Source organism: Vairimorpha necatrix, chromosome 2 (assembly GCF_036630325.1).
Source record: "Vairimorpha necatrix chromosome 2, complete sequence".
Lineage (NCBI taxonomy): Eukaryota > Fungi > Microsporidia > Nosematidae > Vairimorpha > Vairimorpha necatrix.
The window spans coordinates 328,997-353,021 of record NC_088817.1 but is presented as its reverse complement, the minus strand read 5'-3'; the positions used below and the strand labels follow the sequence as shown (position 1 = coordinate 353,021).

At 27.4% G+C, this 24,025-nt stretch overlaps 6 protein-coding genes across 6 annotated transcripts; 5 read left to right on the top strand and 1 right to left on the bottom strand.

The window, feature by feature from the left end:
* Window positions 1–114: 114 nt before the first annotated feature.
* VNE69_02093 (ribosomal protein msL1) lies at window positions 115–336 on the bottom strand (the record flags this gene model as incomplete). Its single annotated transcript, XM_065472639.1, has 1 exon — window positions 115–336. The coding sequence occupies one exon, from the start codon at window positions 334–336 to the stop codon at window positions 115–117; it is 222 nt and encodes a 73-aa protein (XP_065328711.1).
* A 53-nt stretch (window positions 337–389) lies between these two features.
* On the top strand, window positions 390–872 carry VNE69_02092 (ribosomal protein uS13; the record flags this gene model as incomplete). The annotated part of the gene is made up of 1 exon (XM_065472638.1): window positions 390–872. The coding sequence occupies one exon, from the start codon at window positions 390–392 to the stop codon at window positions 870–872; it is 483 nt and encodes a 160-aa protein (XP_065328710.1).
* Window positions 873–1,198: 326 nt separating this feature from the next.
* VNE69_02091 (transcription initiation factor IIB) lies at window positions 1,199–2,137 on the top strand (the record flags this gene model as incomplete). The annotated part of the gene is made up of 1 exon (XM_065472637.1): window positions 1,199–2,137. One exon carries the CDS (start codon window positions 1,199–1,201, stop codon window positions 2,135–2,137), a length of 939 nt encoding a protein of 312 aa, XP_065328709.1.
* Window positions 2,138–5,620: 3,483 nt separating this feature from the next.
* On the top strand, window positions 5,621–6,478 carry VNE69_02090 (uncharacterized protein; the record flags this gene model as incomplete). The annotated part of the gene is made up of 1 exon (XM_065472636.1): window positions 5,621–6,478. One exon carries the CDS (start codon window positions 5,621–5,623, stop codon window positions 6,476–6,478), a length of 858 nt encoding a protein of 285 aa, XP_065328708.1.
* Window positions 6,479–12,045: 5,567 nt separating this feature from the next.
* On the top strand, window positions 12,046–12,891 carry VNE69_02089 (uncharacterized protein; the record flags this gene model as incomplete). Its single annotated transcript, XM_065472635.1, has 1 exon — window positions 12,046–12,891. The coding sequence occupies one exon, from the start codon at window positions 12,046–12,048 to the stop codon at window positions 12,889–12,891; it is 846 nt and encodes a 281-aa protein (XP_065328707.1).
* A 7,260-nt stretch (window positions 12,892–20,151) lies between these two features.
* Window positions 20,152–21,012, top strand: VNE69_02088 (putative SP-containing protein; the record flags this gene model as incomplete). The annotated part of the gene is made up of 1 exon (XM_065472634.1): window positions 20,152–21,012. One exon carries the CDS (start codon window positions 20,152–20,154, stop codon window positions 21,010–21,012), a length of 861 nt encoding a protein of 286 aa, XP_065328706.1.
* Between the last annotated feature and the right edge of the window lie 3,013 nt (window positions 21,013–24,025).

Below are 24,025 nucleotides of genomic sequence, written 5' to 3'. Positions count from 1 at the left end.
AAATTGTGTAACTCATTTAAAAAAAGTTGAAATTGTAAAACACATTTTAAATATAAATTAAGACTTTAACTATAAAGAATCGAAATAATAAAATATGTAATTTAAAGTTTAAATTCAATTTAATAATTTATCGGCTTCAAATTTATCAGCTTTCTGTCTTGCTAAATCTAAATAGTACTGCTTCTTCTTTTCTTTAAGTCCTTTAATCTTCTCTCTTAATATTTTGGCTTTTTGTAATCTTTCCTGCTTCATGACTTTCTGTTTTTCTAATGAAAATATTGCAGTCTTAGATTTTTTCTTTTCATCTTTCCAAGATTTTTTAAGTTTACTTGCCATTTGTAGGGGCAGTTTTTTTAAAAATTTAAAATTCAAATTTTTTACCCATAAAAATGTCAGCTGAAAATGAAGTAAGATCATACACAAGTGATCCTCAGGAATTACAGCATATTATTCGTATTTTTAATACAAACGTAGATGGTACCAAGAGGATAGCTCATGCTCTGTGTGCCATCACTGGCGTAGGAAAGAGGATATCTAATGCTATTTGTAAAAGAGTAGGAGTTGATGTCTTAAGAAGAGCAGGTGACTTGAATTCTGATGAGCTTGAAAAGATTCAGAAAGCCATTGCTGACCCCACAAGCGTAGGAATTCCTACTTCATTTTTCAATTTTAAAAGAAATCCAGTAGACGGAAATGACGTGCATTTAGTAAGCACAAGAATGGACGCCGAGTACAGAATGATGCTTGAAAAGGGAAAGAAGATGAGACATGTTAGATTATGCAGAGTAGCCTGTGGATTGAAAGTCCATGGTCAAAGAAGTAAATCTAATGGAAGACATATTAGAGCAGGTATGGTATTCCGTAGAAAATAAATAATTTACTAATTTAAAATATTAATTTTTTTTTACTGCATAAAGATGAAACAAGAAAAATAATTTAACATAACAAAATTATATAATCTTAAACCATTTTGAGATTTAGAAAACTATTTAAGAAATCTTAAATTTATCAAAAAAATATAGTTCATCTTCAAATAAAAGGCATTCTTCTCTGCCTCCTTTAAAAAAACCCCTTTTTTATTTATGCATTTTTGATTGGTTTAAAGTTGATCTTATTTTTCAGTTATTTTTTTAATTTGTTTCTTCCCCTGACAAAATGTTTCAAATATTTTCATAAATTGTACCCCCTAAAATAAACAATGACTTCAGCAATAAAAATTAAATCTTATGTACAAAAATGTAATGACTGTGGAGAAGCACAGAATATTATAGAAGACTATAGAAATGGTTTTAATGTTTGTGGTAGGTGTGGTTGTGTCGTAGGCAATCGTATCATTGACGAATCAAGTGAATGGAGATCTTTCTCTGACAGTAACAAAGCCGATCCTTGTAGGACTGGAAGTGTAAGTAATCCATTTTTGGACACTGAACAATTAGACACAATGATCTCATCTGTCCCTGGTACATCTTCTTATAACTTACAGAAGATCCAACTTAAGACAGCCATGAGAGGCCCAGAAAGGGCTCTAAAACATGGCATAAATTTAATAACTGCTTTTTGCGACAGAGCAAATATCACGAAGACTGTGATCGACAGAGCTTGTCATATTTTTAAAATCGTAGACGATAAAAAACTTCTTAAAGGTAAAAATATCGAAGGTGTAGTCGGCGCCTGTATTTACATAGCCTGTAGGCTGGAAGGCTGTCCTCGTACTTTCAAGGAAATCAGTCTCATTACAACTGTACAAAAAAAAGAAATTGGTAAAAGTTTTAAATTAATAAGTCCACATGTGGAAAATTTAACTGTCATGTCTACAAAAGACATTGTAGCAAGATTCTGTTCTGATCTTAGACTGAATATAAAAATCCAAAGACTCGCTTTTTCTATTTCTTCGCGTGTTTCTGAATTGGGTATCTTGGCCGGTAAGAGTCCCGACTCGATAGCAGCCGCCATTATTTACATGGTCACTAATTTGATACCAGAAGAAAAGAAAGTACAGAAAGACATACAATATGTCACAAATGTAACTGAAGTAACAATAAAAAATACTTATAAAGATTTGACAAATTTCAAAAATGAAATAGTTTCCACAGATTTTGTATCACAGGAAGCCATAAATAATTTGCCAACTTATTAAAATTAAATAAAGAATTTATATTCTGTTTTTTACTAAATGATTTCTACAATTTTTTATTTTATTGAAAAAATAGTAAAAATTTTTATTTAATTGCATTAGAAATTAACTTTATCTTATACTTTTTTGACTTAGATAAGATAATTTAAATAGCTTTTTAGATGAGAATTAATAAAGATTTATCAATTTACCAAATCTGGAAGTTTTTATGATTTACCTTTCTTATTAAAATATGTTTTAAAAAAAAGTTAAAATGTACAACTCGAAACATCAATTGTACGTGATTAATGCTTTCCCCGAGGAATAATGCATGGCATAATATGTAGCGGTGAGACAGAACATAAAAAAAAATATAATTACTTTTTGTTCAACGCAAATTTTTTTCTTCATTAATCGAAGTTATTATTAGAACGAATCTGGTAGGTGTTGTGCTGGGCACCATAAGAATTTTAGCACTGCTTTGACGCCATTCTATTTATTCGTCGGGCAGAACAAGTGTTAATTTTTTTGCAAATTTTTTTTCCGACAAAAAAAATCTGAGCTTAATTATATCAATTTACTCTTGATAATATAGTATGCATGTAAATTTGTGAACTTTAGAGAAGATGAGACTATAAAAACTCAATTTAAATCATTCCTAGACATGGTTATAATTAAAATAAAAATAGATATTTTTTTACGCCTTTCCGACTATACAAAGTGATGCCTCAGTAAGGCCTTGCTACTACCTAATATATATATAAATATTTATTGTTGATAAATCTAGATATTTATATATCTGTTAATTTCCTGTTTATACAGCTCAATCAACATCTCGCCAAAAACCTTACCTTTTCCCTAACCAACTGACAATCTTTCACATTTGCCTATATTTTTGCAAAAACTGTTAATAAATTTCTTTGTATCTGTTCATCAAAAATCTTCATCTGATTTATAGATCTGCTATTATAGGCTACAATTTTTTAATCTAATTTAGTCATAATACCACTTACAAAACATTTCTTTTGGTAAATAACCTAGTTTCGGCATTTTGAATGTGATTTATCGTGCCCTCTGCTTAAAAAACCTTGCGAACTTTAATGTTTTTATCATAAGATAATGATATATATTCCTCATAATTGCTATAAGAATTTTTATTAAATACCTTCATGTAACATTACAAGTATCACAAAATAAATCAATATTAATTTGTTATTCTATCTGAATTAAAAAGAAACGAATTTGTGGCTCTATTAGTTGAAATTTTTAGCTTAAAATTCAAACCTTATCTTTAATAATTCATAACATTATTACCCAATTGTGGAATCGTGACTGTTTAAAATTAACTGAGTATCGGAAACGATGATAAAATATTAGACATGAGATAAACTTTTAATAAATCCCTTTTAAAAATACAAGATAAAAAACATCGAATAATTTTAGGTTAGAACTAAATTAGGAGCAGTTTTATGTTCATTTTTATTTTTTTCAAGTTTTTTTTCAATAAATATTAATATTTAGCACATGTCGTTCGAGATTCAATCAAATTAATGGATAAGTAAAACATACTAAAGAAGAACATGACGAGTTCTAATATTAGGATTTAATGTAATTAAACTTAAATTATTGAATGTGCTAGAAAAACAATGTTTAATTATCTGCCTGTAGGTCCTAAATTTTATGTGTAAATAGAGAAAATTAATAGTAAAAGCAATTAAAGAAAAATTTTTGACAAAAATATATTTTTTTTACACTTTATAGTATATAAGTTATGATATGTTTTAAACAATCACCTTAAACACATAAATAACGTACTTGTTAAAATTAAATTCGTTTTTGCGATTTTACCTAAGCAATTAAAAAAAATATTTGCAAAAAAATAAAGATTGAACGTTATTCGCATACTTTATGTATATTGTCGACAGTTGTCGCAAATGAAGCAAAATGTCTGTAAGCAGCATTGATAAATTCAAAGAGAACACAGCAAATAAACAGTAGGTAAACAAAAACATTTTGAATCATAAACATAAGAATATTAAACAAATACTCTTACAAAATTTTATTCTAAAAGTTTAGATACCATACTTATATAGCTGTTTGATCAAACACTGTAAACTTCCTTTATATTTAACGAATATGTAACGCCATACACAAGTAATAAACAATCACATGTGATAAGAAAAGTATCCGCGTTTTTTAGTGAACTTTACAAACTTGATCGTCAATACTATATTCATATACGCATTAATAATTATGTGTACATTTAACTCAATGGAATAAACATACCTAAAAAGGTAAAAAAAAATGGAATTAATACATATTTACTGTAAATTTTGTTATTTACCATTTATTGAATATATAATTTCATATGTCTTTTGTAAAAAGTTGTATTAAAATAAATTGCGATTCTTTAATGTTCAAATTTGCCTATATTTCTCCGAAGTATAATTAACCTAGGTAGGCCCGATATTTGTATCAGACCTTTATTGAAAAAAATAACACGAGCCAACATTAAAATTAGTAAACGAAATGATAAAAAAATATTAATATATATATATAGCATGTAATTATAAGAATGTCAAAGATTATTTGTCTCCTTAAGCAAATAACCATCCACTATTACCATGTAAAACCCGAAAAATAACCTTAGGTTAAATTATAAAGTCGGAAATGAAGGTTTGTGGGCCAAGAGGCGTTTAAATACAAAAAAAATCGATAAAATAGTTTTGTTGTAAGAATATGTAGACACCCTAAAGTATATTTAATTATTGGGTTACAAAATCATGTATTAAAATTTATTTTATACCTTTTTGACTGACTTTTTATTTATTACAATAAAAATTGTTTAAAAAACAGTATTGAATATATATGCAGATATGTTTTACAGAAGAAGTTACAATATCAACCATGTGTGATTTTTTTATTTGATTATATTAGGATATTTTTTTACAAAGCTTTTCCAAAAATTGATTCTTATTTATGTTTGCATCATACATCATATTTATACTTCAAAGATAGTCATATAAATTATTCAGAAAAAAATAATGATACAATCATTTTTGAAATTTTTCAGATTTTACATTCGAAATAAAGATATGAGAAAGTACGAAACTTTAATTAAATTCAAATGACATATAAAACAACTGCATGAGCAAATTTACTATAGATGCGCGTAAAAAGCAACGAAAAGCATATTTTATATATATATATATATATATATATTAATTTTATATTCAAAAAAATTAATGTGCTATAAAACGAACAAAAAAAAACAAATATCATATATATTTAGTACATTTAAAACTTTCTTTATTAGTCTTTTATATTAAAAATTAACTTATTTGATTATTTCATATTTGAGGATTAAAGTTGGAACGTACAATGTCAAAAGTCAGAAATAAAATAACAATCAGGATAATAGTATTAAAAAATGAGATAAAACTATTTTAAAACAATTTGAGTCTATGAAAATATGAAATATTAATGAAAAATATTAGTAATAAACCCATGTTTTCAGTCATGAAAAATATTTATCGATATTTCTTTATTAATACAAAGATATTATGTTCGATTATCTCCGATTCAATTGACGCTAATAACAACCATGAACTGCAAAAAGATGGTGTGCTCGATAATAGGATTGCAATGGAAGGCGTAGAGCTTGAATATCTAAAACTTAATTTAAGTACGTTAAGTCCCAAAGAACTAGACGTACTTAATGATGTTGTCGATAATCATTTGATTAGAAAAGAAGATGATCATTATTTACTTCTTGCTGAATTAAGTAAATCAATAGAAGTTTTTAAAGAACTCAGAATAATAAATATAGAATTGAACAATACCCCCAATAAATATGACATTATCGATATAAATAATAAAATATTGAGTGAACTTAAAATAAACAGGAGAAGAGTCTATGCTAAGGTTTATAATCTTCACTGTTATTCAGTAAAATATTTTATTTCACTGAGAAAACTTATAAAAAAAGCGGATTTGTCGAGAAATAAGATTAAGTTTTATTTATTTATACTTGGTTTGACAAGAAAAACTTTAGAATATATTTATGTAGCTCCTATGCGATGCCCCGTTAAATCACATTATTTGTATCTTCTTAGATTTTATCACTTGTATGAAAAATATATTAGATTAATTATTAATAACATTAAACTTCCTACAATATTATATCATACAGAAAAATGTATATTAGAGGAGGCTGATATCGATGAACTATCTTTGATGAGGATATTAGCTCGACTTAGACCATTAAGAAGGAATATTATAAGATATTACAATGGTGCAGAACAAAGTTTTTTATTTTTACGAAATATAGAAAACATTGTAAAAGAAAATAAAAGCAAACGTTAAAAACCAACCTACAAATATTATTATATTTTATTCGTAGAATATCTGTTTTTGTAATAGTTACGCTCAGAGAAATTTATTTAACATGATTGAACATTTAAATGGTAATATGCAAGACAAATTTTTAAATTACACTTTCTACAACTATGTTATAGAAAGATTAGTCGTATTCATTGCATCTCAGCTCCAATAGAATATTCTCTCATCGTAAAAAACATACTTAAACATCTCCCTTTCGTATAACAACATTCTCCGAAGATATAAACTTTGTGCTTCGCCTCAATCTTTGAAATAATCCGTTCGATGTATATGATGATGTCATGTTGGGGTATTGACATATGGACCCATTACTTAGATCACACGATCTCGGGATCACTGTATATACAAAAACGGTTCATTTAAATGTCAAAATAATTTTCTAGTATATTATTATACCTATATTAAAGTTTGTAGAAAAAATATAATGCGTTTGTCATCCTAACATAATGCGCAATAGACCTTCCCATCCGACTTAAACAACGAATGCTACGAAAATTTATAAAAAATTAATCTGGCATTTGCTTTTATTGTGTACATTATGATATTAATATTCTTCCTTGAAGTGTTGTCAAGTGTTACCCCTCATACATGACCATCTTTGATTTAATATTGGCGATTTTTATGTAATAACCTATTTACATTACATAGATATCATACTATGTATACTTTCAGACACGTAATTCGTAGTTTAAACAGAATTAAATATTGGATTATATTTTAATACGTTTATTTTCAAATGCAGTAAAATGGTGAGGGTTTATATGTTATTTCTGTTTTAATTATTATACCTTTTATAAAAAATAGGTACATGACCGTTTGGAACCCGCTTTGGGAAAATGAACCCGCATTGAAAAAATTCAAAAAAAGGGAAAAATAAAAAAAAAAAAAAGGGACTTAACGATTTATTTTAAATAATGACAGAAGACAATTTTTCCGGTGATTTTTGGGAATTTGGAAAGCCCAGTGAAACTGTAAAAGGTACTCATAGTGTTCTTCTTTGTTTATGTTAAGATCGAATATCTCTTATCGAAATGAGCCAAAACTAACTAAATTATATGGTGTTGTGACTCAGAATCGCTAGATGTTATAGCATTTATGGAGTGATTCTTAGTACTGTGCTCCATCCCTTCGCTTAGCTAATGTGGCATCATATGCTATCCATTGATTAGAGATCATAAGAGAAACAGGTTATACATTTTCTTGTATTACCTCAAGGAAAAGCAGTATTTCTATAAGTTACAGAAACGATCAAGGCGCACGTCGATTCAGCATCAAATGTTTCCAAAATAAACTTTTCTTTATATTCCATGAATGAATACATTTCATCACTAAAAACCTCATCTGCCTCAACAAACATTGTTTTTGCCAATTTTGCCATTTTTTTAAAGGGGGGTCCTTTAAAATTTCAATGCTGGTTCATTTTCCCAAAGCGGGTTCCAAACGGTCATGTACCAAAAAATACTTGTTTATAAATTATTTTTATTTGAATAACAACTAGTAATTCCTTGACAAATTAAATTATTAAGATATTTTACTTTATTGTGTCACTGAAAATTCTCAATTTTTTTCTGAAAACAATCTTTTATTAAAAAGACTAGCGTATGCTTTCCCGTTTTGGAAAACGGGATTGATATATTGTTCATGGCATTTATTTCTACTTTATTTTTTGAGTTTCCATTTTGGGAAAAATAAATTTGAAAAGGAAAAAACATGAATTTACAAAATACTTTTTAGTAACATATAAGGAGTAAAGTTGAGCTAAAAACATTTAATAATTACAATGAGATAATTTTGGAAACTTCTAAGCTCAATTTTTGACACTTACATTCAACTTTTCTTTGGTTATTATTTTTGTCAATTTTTTCTAGAAGGGTTAAATAAATTCTAAAAAACGATTCTGACGATATTTTGGAACTGAGTTCTACAAAAATAATAATTAAAACAAAAAAGTATCAACTTATAACATACACACTTACGATAGTCAAAATCCTTCAATGAGTTTATATTTGATATTATAATAACACAATAAGCTATAATATGAAGTTTAGAAATTTCAAAGTCACAAAAAAGAGGGGTAAAAAATTAAATAAAATTCTTTTATATATATGATGATGATGATTAGAAGACATAAACTCAAGATTAAATAATTTTAATGCTAATACACTAAAAAGACTTACCTGTTAATAGATATATCTATTTCAATGAAAGAAACTTTTATAGAGAGTACATATGAAGTATGCTATCAAACTAGGGGTTGACTGAAACTTTTAGTAAGAAATGCGATGTGAGTCTAATGAAATCAAAGTACCTTTTCATCTTTATACAAAATGATCGAGAACTTATATCCTGCGTCCTCATCATGGTGTGTCATTGGATACAAATTTCTTGCTAAGGGTCAAAAAGGCTTTACAAATGCTTTTACAGCTACAAAAACTTGTTGTGGCGACCTAGACTTTCTATACTCAATACAAATAAGAATAATTTATCGCTTGCTTGTTACCATTGAAATTAACGAAACGGCTTTCTGTCAAATATTTTCTGAAAATTTCACCTAATTCTGTAAATTTTATTTATATGATTTTGGTTTGTCCTATTTGACTCAAAACTCGACTTGTATTCCAATTGTAGTAATAGACAACTATTTGTGTGTTATTACGTTTCCTCTTACTTACAAATTAATTGTACTCTTCATGGCAGGGTATTCGAAAATTTTTTATTATTTTACATAAGTAAGTTTATACAAGAACAATAAGTACATTATTATACTATTACAATGTATTTTTTACAAAGCTTTTTGCTACATATTATCTCAAATTCAAGAGAAATTAATTTTGATTTTTAATTTGTAAATACTCTGATGAAACATGAAAAATTCAATGCAGAAAACACCTTTGACTAAAAAAATGTTAATTCTCACAATTTCTCGAGATAATTACATAACTATGCATTAAAAATTCTTAATTGATGTACCATCATATCATTAACTTCATATAATTTTTTTATAGATTTTGTCATTAATTTATTAAATAGCGTTTTATGACTAAATTAATATGATTTACATATTGAGAAAAAATAAGTTTAAATATACTACAACGGGATATAATAATATATATTGTCAATGATGTTGTAACACTATCGGAATTGGAACAATTATCCACGATAATTTAAAAAAGGAGGAAGGCCAAACTCGGAAATTACGATATCTTGGAAAATGAATTGGGCCTAATGTACAAATAAAAAGTTCAAATAATTCCATACGTCATTACATGGATGGAAATGTGAAAACATATCACATAATGTTGTTAATACCATCGTCCTATCGACTAATACCGTCTTAGATTCAAATGTAATTATAGAAAAGACACTAGAAAGGATTTCATTTAAACACCTCAGGGACTCGCTGAGGGAGTATCGGGGACCAAGAACATAGCAGAGGTAGCTAGAAGGTTGTGTGACCAGATAGAGCTCGCAGCTTTAAAGGCAAACTGAAAAAAAGAATACAAACAAAAGCTTCAATAAATAATTAATTCGCCAATGATGCTTAAATGAATTGTTTCTTCTTATATAGATTTATTTAAAAAAATAGTGTATATTCTCAGATTTATACTATAATTTGAGAAATTTCTCCATAAAACAATAAAAACATATTAGTATTCTGGAAGATATGTGCAATAGTTTCGATCTAAAAATTACGTATAGATAAGTGGATGCTACAATTAGGTCTAAATAAAAATTAAAATTTATAACATATATTGTATTTATATTTAAGCAAAGGATCCGAATTTTTAAGTTTGAAATTTTAGTATTAAAACAGTAATTTCCAAAGTATAGTTTAAAAATAATAACAAATATGCTCGCCCAAATCCCATGAGTGCAAGATCATGGTTTTTTTTATGGTGCTTACTTGGAGCAGTATAGCGTATTAGAAACACCAAAATATTTGAGGAAAAATGTTGCCGACTAGACAAGCATACATTTAATTGCATGGCGTAAGAAAACTCTTGAGAGTATACAATAGTTGTAGATAGGAAGATGACTTGACAAATATTGTAAAAAATTTCTAATAAAGTAGCACGACTGTATTTGCATTTGGATATCTTTGAATCGCATATTAATTTTAAACTTTATTTATTCCTCTATCCTTTTTATATCTATTATACAACAATACATATATTTTTTTTTTAATCTGAAATATTCTTGAATATTGAAAGTTGTTACGATGCCGAGAATAGTATGATAGTACGAACTGTTGGAGAAAATACGTAAAAGATCTCCTAAAAATTATAACCGTATAAACAATAATATAAACTACAATATTTTTAAAATTAGTATTAGAGTTTAAGGTGAAATTAAGATAAAGGCGAATGTAATTTTATGACATATGATAGCTCTTGTAATTTTTTTATAAAAATTATAAAGAAATTTCATTAAACCTATTATGAACGTATACAAAAATGTTTTTTAAGAAAATTTGAGATTTTTATTAATGATGCTATAAGAAAACGTGCAATTTTCCCGAGTATTTGCAGCATCTATTACAAAGATTCACTCGATATGATTTTGTTCTTTCACACATGCTGTGCTTTGGAAAAGCGAAAGACATATAAAAATATAGATCAAAAAAAACCAATAAATACATAATTTACTTCCGAGAAGGCACTAAATCATTATTCGTGCTTTACGTCTTGTCTCTACCATTTCTGCCCTCATTTTCAGTTCTTTGCCCACGCTGATTTATTCGTTAAGATTATATTTGACATCTATAATCCAAAAAAATGTCTCCAATTGTATTATAGATGATAAAATAATTTTAGTGAAGTATATAATATTTAAATTTATTCATGTAGTAAATATCATTATGTAACAATTTCATTAAAAAATTAAGTTTCAATAAAATTAATAGTATACTTACGTAGTTTAACGTCATGGAATGACATTAAGCCTATTAATATATTATAAATCCTAGTTTTTCTTACGACAATTAGACTAATAAAAAAATCCATATACGTTCAGGCAAATTCTAAAAAAAATAAAGCTTACATGTTGTCAGATAAAAAAAATAAAACAACAGTCGTGATATTGCAAATGATATTCGGATGGTTGTGTGAAAAGACATCAATATTACACGTAAAATATCAAAAATACTAAATACAAAAATTAAATAATTACTTTTCTTGTAATGGCATTATTTTGTTTATAATTTCAAGTTTTAATAGTTTAAAAGGTGATAGTTGAAAATTGAACCCACGTCCTCATTCATTTTGAAATATATAACTAATCTGTATAAAAATGATGATACATTTTTTTACAAATAATAGACAAATGGTAGATGTGCAAATAAAATTTCTTAAATCAATGTTACGTTGATTTGAAAAAAATAATATATCCACAGATGTTAAAAAATGCTCCCGTGAAAACTATTTACTAAATTTGTAAAGTCAAATTCGAAACATATAATAATAACAAGTATTGTTCGGTAATTTTGAGGTTGTTGAAAATATAATATTGATTTTTAGCAAGTAGAGAGCCCCATGTTTACACTTAGAAAAAACATTTACTTGATGTTTAGTATTATTTTATCATTATTTTGTTCGAATAAATTTGATTTAATTGACTATAATAATAATCAAATAGATGAATTATCAGCCGAAGGAATTATATTGGACGACGTAGAGTTAAAATATTTTAATCAAAATCTAAGTATGTTAAAGCCCGAAGAATTAGGAGTGTTAAATAATGTCATTGAAAATCAACTGATCAAAAAAAAAGATAATCATTATTTACTTCTTTTAGACTTAAATCAAGCAATGAAAGTCTTAGATGAAATTTTAATATTAAATAAAGCATTAAACAATATGTCAAATAATTATGACACATTTGTTAATCTGAATGATGATATAATAAACGAAATTAGAATAAATAGAAAAAAAATATACAATAAGATTTATAATTTAGAATGTTATTCGGGAAAATATTTTATAATTTTGAGAAAACATTTTAGGAACTCAAGTTTGCCGAATAATAAGATAAAGTTCTATGTATTTATATTGAATTTTATACAAAAAATTATAGAATATATTCATGTCATCCCGTTCCAATGTAATGTTAAAACACATTATTCATATCTACTCAAATTTTATCAGATATATGAAAAATATATTAAAACAATAATTAATAACATTCCACTTCCCATAATAATACTTCATACAGAAAAATGTATACTTGAAGAAGATATTGAAAAATACCTTAAGAAAAATATTTTATCACGCATGGGTCCATTGAAAAGAAACATCATAAGATTTTATGAGGATATAGAACAAATTTTCCATTTTGTGCAAAATATTGAAAAAATGATAAATGAAAGTATAAATAAATAATTAAAATAATGAATTATAACAATCTTATTAATTTTTTAAGGTAAAAAATAGTTTTTCTACTTTCTCTGCACTAGCTTAATAAATAAAACCTACTTTACTTATAATTTCTTGATCGTCATATAAAATATTGGAGCCGCGTTTGATTTTTTGGCCTGTTTTAAGTAAAAATTGGAAAATCAATTGATCAGTATACGAATAAAATATTATATCCATATTAATAGATTATTAGCATTTTAATTTCATGTTTTTTTATATATAATATTCGTAAATGTGTAAAACTATATCAAGAGGATCTTTAATTTTTATAGATCTTTAACATCGATAAATTCAAAACCAAATAAATTTCTCAAACCAAGTATAAATGTACCTTCCATGGGTCCCCACCTTCTCGTCTTTGCATATTGCGTCTTCATTTACGGGTATTCTGCTCTGTAGATTGAAATATCTTTTATATTCTCAATATATCCCTCAAAAAAAAAAATTCAAAATGGCGAACCGAGAGTTATTTTTAAGGTATATAAGTTTAAAATATGTAATTTATAGAAGAATAAAACTTTTCGTTCTTTAATACTGCTTAATATCTGATTAGTAAGTATAAGATAGCTCTAAGATTCCTTATCATGAGTCTTACTTCGTATATTTTTCCTTTACTCTATAAAATTAAGTGATTTTTTAAGTAGTCTTCAATTTGATATACACTTGGACTCAGTCAAAAATCACTGACACTCCTATATATCTACCGTGGTAAATAAGTGACCACAAAGACCAATTATGTGTAATCTAATTCGGATTATTGATAAGACACTTTTAAATTTAATACCGTCAAATTAATGTTTTGTTCCCAAATAAAAGAATAAAGAAGGATAACAAGGAACTAAGTATTAATCAACCACCTAAAATAACTTTTTTAAAACAAATTTAATACGTATAAATAATGCGCAAAACATTGATGTGCTAGTTGCTCTAATTCAACATTTTTCAAACACACTAATATTATTAAGCAAAATATAAAAATAATTATCATTAATTGTAATACTAATAATTGTATACATCATTTCATTACACAATAAAATCGAGCATTTATTAGATAAATAATAAAAAAAATTATTCCTGAAATATGATCGAAATACTTAGTTTTATATATTTTAATAGCGCACGCCTATAAAATTATGTAAAAAAATAAAGATTTTTTAAGTATAAACATTACTGTGGTATCTTTGTGCAGCACAGATCCACAAGAAGAATTGTTTGTTTGTTTACACAACAAACATATAAAACTATAAATATAATTTCAGCCCTTATCCATACATAAACAACAACAACGATGAACACCAGACGAACTAAACAGAAAACAATCACAGGGAAGAACCCTATATCTAACAACATAAATAAAAAAATTGTAAATAAAAATATTTTAGAGACATACTTCGAATTAGGATATGTCAATTTGAGCTCAAAAGATGAGAACCTAAACGAAATAAAGATGAAACAAAAAACTGACCAAGAAACGAAATTAAAAGGATTAACCTTCTCAATGAAGATAGAAGGATTAGAACATAATTTAACACAAGAAGTGAAAATTATAGAACAGATAGAAGTAATCGACATCATAAAATGGTGCGATGAATTTGAAAATTTGATAAATATGAACAAATGGAACAAACAAATACAATTTGCAATACTAAAACAACTAATAAAAGATTCGAGATTAGTAGATTTTGATAAGAATCAGTCTTGGAGAGAAATCAAGCGATATTTGATAGCTTTTAAGTTTCCGCCAGAGGAGCGTAGATATTATAGGAGAAAATTATTAAACATACATCAGACTCACTATGAAAAGATGCAAGACTATTATGACGCAATCAAGGAGATTTTAGTAATTATAAAAACCATGGAACAGTTAACTGAAGCTGAAGTAGAAAAGTTATTCGACGAAGCCTTCCACGCAGGACTAGGAAAGTTTACATACGGTCGAGTAATAGAATATGGTCTAGGAACTTATCGGGACTCTTTTGAATTTTTGAAAAGTCTTGAGAACAAGATCAGAATCAGAGCTAAAGAGATGAAAGAAACACGCAACTCAGACAGTTACGAGAGCAAAAGCGTTTTCAAAAAAGACGACAATAATACGAATAAATTTACTGACAAATATTGCAAGTTTCACAAGCACTGTAATCACACAACAGAAGAATGCACAAAATACGATAAGGATTTTTATAACAAACAGAAAGGAAAAAATCAGAAAAATAATTTTTATTACATCAAGGAAAAGGTGAATAACTTTGAGAAGACACAAATCAAGGGAAAGATAAACAATACAGTAATTGAAATAATGATAGACAATGGAGCTAATAGAAGTTTTTTGAATGAAGAAGCAGCTAAGGAATTAAAACTTGACATGTATGAAACCGAAGAAGTAACACTCCAATTCGGAAACGGATCGACAGGACGCACTCATAAGAAAGCCAGAGTAGCGATAAAATTAGAAGGAGTAAAGAAAAAAATTGAAGAAGACGTATACATATACAACGAACTACCTGTAAAAATGATTCTAGGCAACGATTTTTTGCTTAACAATGGCTGGCTACTGGATTACAAAAATAAGTGTGTAATGGTTCATAAAAATATGATACCTATGATAGGAGCTGATAAGATCAATGAGGACGAAATGGATGCAATATTGTATGAACGAGTCTTATTGATCGAAGATGCTAAAATTGTGGAGAACTCGGAAATACCATACAAATTAAAAGAATATGTGAAAAAGAATGATGATTATAAAAAAATCAACATAAAACCTATAAAACTATACATTGAGGATAAAATTAAAGACCATAAGTTAGACCTGAGATATTATACGGTCCCATTAAAATACGAACAAGAAGCAAAGAAATAAATATTACGACTTCAAAATAACGACATAATTGAAAGAAGCAGAAACTACTATGCGAGTCCTTCTTTCTTTATTGAAAAGAAAACAAAGGAACTAAGATTAGTAGTTGATTATAGAATAGTCAATAGATTCATCAAGGATGAGATATGCTTAATACCAAAAATTTTCGAAAACTTACTTAAACTCGGAGGAAACACGTTTTTTAGCAAGATTGATTTAAAGAACGGCTTTAACCAGCTGGAACTGGACGAATATAGTAGAGATATTACAAGTTTTACCATATTTGGAGAACAATACAGGTACAAAAGAATACCTTTCGGCATCAAATCTGGCCCTAAGTTGTTTCAGAAAACAATAAATCTAATACTAGATGGGATTGAAAAAATAATAATATATATTGATGATATTGTGATATATGGAGAGACACCTAGCGAACATAACCAGACCTTGTCTCAAGTATTAGATCGACTCTCTCTATATAACGTGAAAATAAACTTTGAAAAGAGTATGTTTGCAACAAGACGACTAGAAATATTAGGTAATATAATAGAAGGTAATCAAATACGAATTGATACGAAAAATATAGATAAACTGATAAATGAGAATGCAACCCCAACATCTAAGAAAGAAATCCAAAAAATAATGGGAATAATAACATGGTATCGTAATTTTATACCAGATGTTAGCAGAAGAATTGCTTGCATATCAATGCTGCTACAAGCAAATACTAAAGAAAAGTGGGGAGAACTTCAAACTAAAGCCTTAAAGAAGATTAAGCACGAAATAAAAACGTCAGCACAACTAAATTTACCAGATTTTAAAAGAGTATTTATTATACAATGTGACGCCTCAAATGAAGGCATGGGAGCAGTTATTTTTCAGGCCCATGGAGTCATAGGGTATTACAGCAGGAAATTCAACAACACGGAGAAAAATTATACGATTGTCGAAAAGGAAATGTTTGCAATCATTAAAACATTAGAATTTTACAGAGTGCTTATTCTGGGATACAGAATAGAGATACAGACAGACAGTAGAAACTGCATTTTTGAAAATAAAACGATATCTAAAAGAACGGAACGTTGGAAACTTTTATTGAACGAATACGACGTAACGGTACGCAACATTGAAGGTGCGACTAACCATATAGCAGATAAACTTTCAAGATGCTTTACGATTAAGCTTTCACACGACGAATTAGAGTATTACATAAAACGATATTTAAAAGAAAAAGATGGAAAATATCTATTAGACAAACACGGTAGATACATTGTGCATGAAGAAAAGGCCGTAGAATTTATCGAAGAAATACACAAATTTACTGTACACCCAGGAGTGACAGTTATGTATCAGAATATTAAAAGAAAGTACAATATAAAAAACATAAAAAAGAGAATTTTGCAAGTTGTCAGCAAATGCATTGTTTGCATTAAATGCAAGAAAATCAAAACAAAGAAGAAGAAAAGCTTAAAAATAGAATCAGACCAATTAATGAAGAAGATAAGTACGGACATTTTTGGCCCGTTTGAAATAGTAGAGTACGAACACTCGTTACCTAATGAAAAAGCATTTTTTTTGACGATAACTGATATTTACAGTAGGTATACAAGAGTAATTTTAATGGAAAAAACAACTACTACAAAATTAATAAAGGAATTTAAAAAATGGATCGAAGATTTCGGTTGCCCACAAACAGTAATCTGCGACAATGGAAAGCAATACACCAGCAAAGAGTTTGATATATTTTTAGAAAAACAAAACATTAATAAGATTGCAACACCTATGTATCATCCTTCGTCAAATGGCATCAGTGAACGCCTAAATCAGACAATAGCAGAAGTGATACGAATGTACAGAGGAGAAAATATAGCGAAAGTAACGAAAATGATTATGAGAAGATTGAATATCAACTTCCATAGAGGGATCCATGAACAACCCATAGCAATAGTAACCGGATATTCCCCGTTTGACTTAAACAAGCAGGTTGGAAAGCATGAACCGCACACTATAAAAAATATTGATAATAAAACAAGCAACTGGGAAATGACGAACAACGAAGACATTAATAGATTCAAAATTGGAGATAAGATCTTCTTGAAAAATTTTACAGGATCAAAAATTGATGATTGTTATTTAGGACCATACAAGGTCACAGTAGTTAGTAAGAAGGGAAGATGGCTAAAGATAAGTGGAAAAAATGAATGGATACACATTGACAATGTAAAAAGGATGACCAGCTATTGATTTTTGGTGGAAAGGGCAGATTGTGGTATCTTTGTGCAGCACAGATCCACAAGAAGAATTGTTTGTTTGTTTACACAACAAACATATAAAACTATAAATATAATTTCAGCCCTTATCCATACATAAACAACAACAACGATGAACACCAGACGAACTAAACAGAAAACAATCACAGGGAAGAACCCTATATCTAACAACATAAATAAAAAAATTGTAAATAAAAATATTTTAGAGACATACTTCGAATTAGGATATGTCAATTACATTTGCAAATTTACTAGCAGACAATTAAACCACATTCCCTTTAAATAAGTCTACCGTAAATAAGTTTTTATGAATCGTTTAGAATTAAGATAAAGACAAACCATGGAAAGTTGTTTAAAGTTACAGACAATGATTTAGTAAGCATTGGGGACTCTTCTGCCTGGCTGGTAAAAGGAAACAATCAGGCTAAATCCGAAGCAATTTACTGCTTCCTACAGGATAGAAATATTTTCTGTGGACAAGAGTTACAATGTCCCCATTGTGGATCTCATAGGAAGACCGTTGATCATTTAGCTACTAAGTGTGATCGAATGCTGGGGTTTGATTATATGAAAAGACACAACGAGGTAGTTAGATGCATTCATCTCTTACTATGTATTAAATATGGGTTTAAAAAGACAAAGAAAATACGTGGACACTCAGTACAAGAGATCATGGAAAATGATCATGCAGAAATAAGAGTAGACATGAGAATATGCTAATATAAAGGTTACCCATAATAAGCCTGATATTCTTGTGTTTGACAAGAAGAAGAAAGAAATATTAATAGTTGAAGTTGGTATAACCAACCAGGATCGACTTACTATAGTCGAGAATTGAAAACTAAGATTATATGACCTTCTTGCAAATGAACTGGAACTAATTCTTAACCCGGACAATAATAGTTCCTTATGTAATGACAAAGGATTGGGCGGTGACCAAATATCACAGAAAATACATCAGGGAGCTTGAAATTTTACCCTACCTTGTAGAATACATCCAGTCTACTGCGCTGAAGAAGACTCTAGAGTCTTTCTCTTTAAAACGACGACAAGGATACGATCAGGAGGATGCAGGAGAAGAAGAAGTGGCAGAGCTGTATGCGCAATGGCGAATATGGCGACTGTTAAAGAGGTGGTGTCAGCGAAGGGGAATGAAGCTGAAAATTTGGAGTTGAAAAACATAAATAATGCCACAGAAACCAAAGTCTAAGAAGAGCTAAATCCCATGAACGATCGGGGGGGGGGGGGGCAGCTGTGCTATAATTTTTTAAGACTAATAAAAATTCACTCAATAAGTCTTTTTATTATGAATTGTTTATGAATACAATTTCTACAGGTATGCGACAAGGAAAATCTGGTATTTAAAAGCCCATTTCTTTTCTTTACTTCTTCTAACTCGAATCATAATATAATTTTCCTGTCCACATAATATCAAGATTCACAAAAAACCTAGTGCATCGTCACAGACGATTTTAACAGTAATATAAATATTCAAAATAGACGATATGCGGGCAATATATATAATGACTGCGAACTCTTTCAAAAAATGAAACAATTTACGGTCATTAATTTTTAATATCTAAAAAAATAATTCTTTCAAATTCGCGTTCTGTCAGGTAATTTTTGGCATTAGTGAGTTATCCAAAAAGTAAACATAGGTGTTTACAAAAAAATAGTTAAGGAGTTATAAATTGCTTCATTTTATTGCAAGTATGGCCAAAAGATTAGCCTTGATTTAAGCCTTTGATATTATCCATTGTTTATTAGTTTTTACTGTAAACATGATCTAAAGATTTATAAAAAATGAAATTTACATATTTATATACATTTGTAATATAATAAAGTGTACCAATTTCGAGTTAAAAGACGAGTTACATTTGCGCTTTTTTATAATATACATGAGAAATAGAAATGATCATGTGTTTTCAAAAAAAGAGGGTTTTCATTTCGTAAATTATATATCACATTTAAATGATCTTTAGTTATGGGTATATAATAAATTATAAATGATTAAACTTTGTATTCTAAATTTAAGGTGTTGACTCATTCTAAACATTGCAAAAATATAAATATTAATTTTTTATATTTAATGCCCCTATGTTTTCTGCTAATATAAAAATTATCCTTTTTTACACATTGTTGGTAGTATTTTGTTCAGATAATACTGAATCTTTTTACAATAACAATAGTCATAATATTCAACTATATGATTTATGTTATAAAAGAACGGCGAAAGACATTGTTGAGTGTGAGTTTATAAAAAGAAATTTGAATAGATTGAATTTCGAAGAATTAAATTTGCTTTATAATGTCATAGATAATCATTTGATTAAAAATAAGGATGATCATTATCTACTTTTGGTTGAACTAGGTAGATCAATAGATATTTATAATGAGTTATCTGAAATAAGAAGTAATTCAAATAAAATAAACAACTGTTCCGAAGGACAATTTTTTATGTATGATGATGTTTTCAATGAAATTCAAACGAATAGAAAAAAACATTATTTTACGGGATTTAGATTAAAAAAAGGGACCAGTATTCACATTAAAGCTTTAAAAGAAATGATACAGAATTTAGAATTGACTAAAAACAAAAAAGATTTTTATATATTTATCTGTGATTTTGTTGAAGAATTAATTGGGATTTTAGCAAACAATACACACAATAATATAGTTATCAACAGCAGTATATATTTTCTTAATCATTATCAGACTTTAGAATTTTCCATTCGTAAATTAATTAGTACCATTTCGTTGTCTAAAATACTATACCATACAAAAATGTGTATATTGCAAGAGACTACTATCAATTCTCTTGATCTGTGTTTTATTATAGATCAAATGGAACTGTTAACAAATATCATAGGCAAATTTTACGAAAAAATAGATAAATACTTATTACCTATACAAAATATATGTAATTTGTTAAAAAGTGAGATCAAAAACAAACAATAAAATTTATTTTCAATGAACACAATTTTGTATGTTTTCTTTTTAAGATAGTTTTTGAAAATATTTTTATAGGTTTTTTACTTTGCATTTCTAAGAATAGCAAACATTTTTAAAGTCTACATTCAATTCTTTGTCATTCCGATATATCCTCTCATTGCAATCATAGCAAAAAGGTCTCTTTTTAGTACTTAGATTGTTTTTAACATTTCAAAAATGCTATAATAAGTAGTAATATACAGTATTTTCGACCGTATTATTTATATAGAAATATCTTGATTATGTTACGGAAATCCAAAATTTGCTCATATATTGGACTTTTGCACCATTACAAATGCACGTTCAAATAAACAGTTTAAAAAATTAAAATTTTTAATAATAGAAAATAATTATTATACAATATTATTGTTTAAGGGTAAACGTAATGTCTTAGGTAGGCGTATATCTTAAATTTTTTGTTTTAAACAAATTTAAGTGATGTTTTTACGAAAATCCCAGTTATTTTTTTTAAAAACTCCAATATGTCTTTAAAATAATATAGCTTTTTATTAACTCTCAATCCTTTGCGCACTAAAAATTATGCATGATTGATCATAATGTGCTAATTGATCGTCATATGACTCATAACTGAGGGATTTTATTCCAAAAAGTTGTCATCACATTTATTTTGAAAGTGACTTGTCTTAAACATATGTAAAATAGTAACTGCGTTATTAACATGCACTTTGAAAAGTAAGAAGTTTTAGATTTATTTATATTGCACTTAAATATAGCTAGGCAGCAATCTATAAGGTATAGCTTTTGCCGTTAAAAAATAGACTTTGTGGCCTTTACCACCTAAAAATGCCGAATCTTCAAGATCTCTTAATCTTTAATTTTACAAATTGAAACTTAAATACTTTTTAATCAACTAAAATATAAACTGAACTGTTTTTTTTTTGTTTATTAAACGAATACATATAATTCAAAAAATCTCATTTGCCTTATATGCCTATAGACAGGTTCCATAATCATCAAAAACTCGGCTTTGAAGTTAAAGACACATTAAAACAACAATATTTTGTTTTTATACTTATGTTAACACAGATCCATTTATGTCTATTGCGTTCTTACTCTTTAACAATATCCATATATATATATATATATATATATATATCCTTGAATCACATGAAATGCAAAACTGATTTTGAATCGAGAGTTGCATAGTATGTAAGTATTTAAAGATTGGATATTTTGAAAGTTTTATATATATATATATATATATATACATTCTTCTTTTGACACAACTCTATAAAAAGGCTGCTTTATTTGTATTGGATATACGTTCGATGTCTATTTATTGAAACGTCACCAAGAGACCTATTAGATATGAAAATTACATATTTTGGAGTTGTATCTCATTAATATGATCAATTTCTCGCATTAAATACAAAAAAAGGTGTTTTGTTTTTAAGAATAGTAACAACATACTAACCATTAAATTCGATCTTCTTTTTATTAGACGACATTTATAATGCTAACAACTCGTTATTAAAAAACAAATCATGAAGATTGCTTTGTATATACCAAATTTTCTTATTATATATTGAATTTGCAAACTGAGACGTAATCTTAAAATGTGTGCATTCATTATAAAAATCTCTATTATCTGGCATAGATATTTTTTGCTTTCTTAAAAAACCGAATTGAAAATTTAATATGCAAATATTTAAGTTGCTATTTTTATGTAAAATCAGTTTATTACATATTATTTGTAGTATGACGAATGTTGTGCAAATTACAATTAAAAAAATATGAATATTTAAGCTTTATAACGACACCATGGCATAAACCCAGAGTATAAGTAAACCTAAGCCACATGATATAATGTTTTTATATTAATAGATCATTTGAACTAGAAGAGAATAAAAAAATAGAGGGATTTTAATGTAAACTAAATAATTTAATAAATGTTTTTAGTTCAAGTAAATATGGGATCCATAAAACAGATAGATACAATTTTAATTTTTATCCTTTAATACACTTAATTTAAAAAATTTCAATAAATTGTAAAATTTAAAAACTACGAATTAGCAGTGTATTTCCTTTTTTTACTTTCGTACATTGCATATTATTAAATAAGTAGCCACATATCTATTGTATCATATTAAAAGTTTTTTAAAAAGATTTTCCTGGAAATATAGTATAAGTGATGGTTTTGATTATTGTTGTAGACTGTTAGTCTTCAACATTTATTTTATTTCTCTCCCTGTCAAAACTCTCATTGAATTTTCATGAACAAAATTTACTATAAATATATTTTCAGAAAAGGAAGGGGACATAAAAGGAGATGGATGAGAGGACCAAAGAGCGTCATGTTAGAGAGTCCAGAGGGACTGTAACAAATAAAAAACAATTTATTAAAAGTATTTTAGAATATTACTTCATAACCGGGCGGGTTTCCCTGGGATACCACAATTATATATATCGTATGATATGAACAATTTAATAGTGAAAATATCACATAAGAAATTTTTTTTAAAAGGTATTTTACATCGTCCGATTACTCAGATCCAAGTTGTTATTTTTGTCGAAGATGATAGAGAAGAGTTAAATTTTTTAAAAGGTTTTAGAAAACGAAATAACGCGTCTCAAACAATGTATTTAACTATTCACAAAAACTAAAATTGCTACAGAGACTTGAGTTACAATTAGAAGCCAAATAGATAACCAATTGATATTATTATCCACAATATGTGTTTATAATCATTAATATAATTTTTAGAGGAAATTGAAATATTCACAACGAATATATATATTTAATTATAATTTCCTCGTATTTGGGTGTGTGTTCAAATATGACTGAAAGATGTTTACTTGGGTTTATAATATATGATCTATTATGGTATTTTTTATTTATATAAATATCAGCATTAAGTATTTTGTGGAAATCTGAAAAAAATCCCATATATAAAATTACTTTTTAAAAAACTCAAACAATTGTTCGAGGAAAGATCAAAAAAAACAAAGTATAATGTTG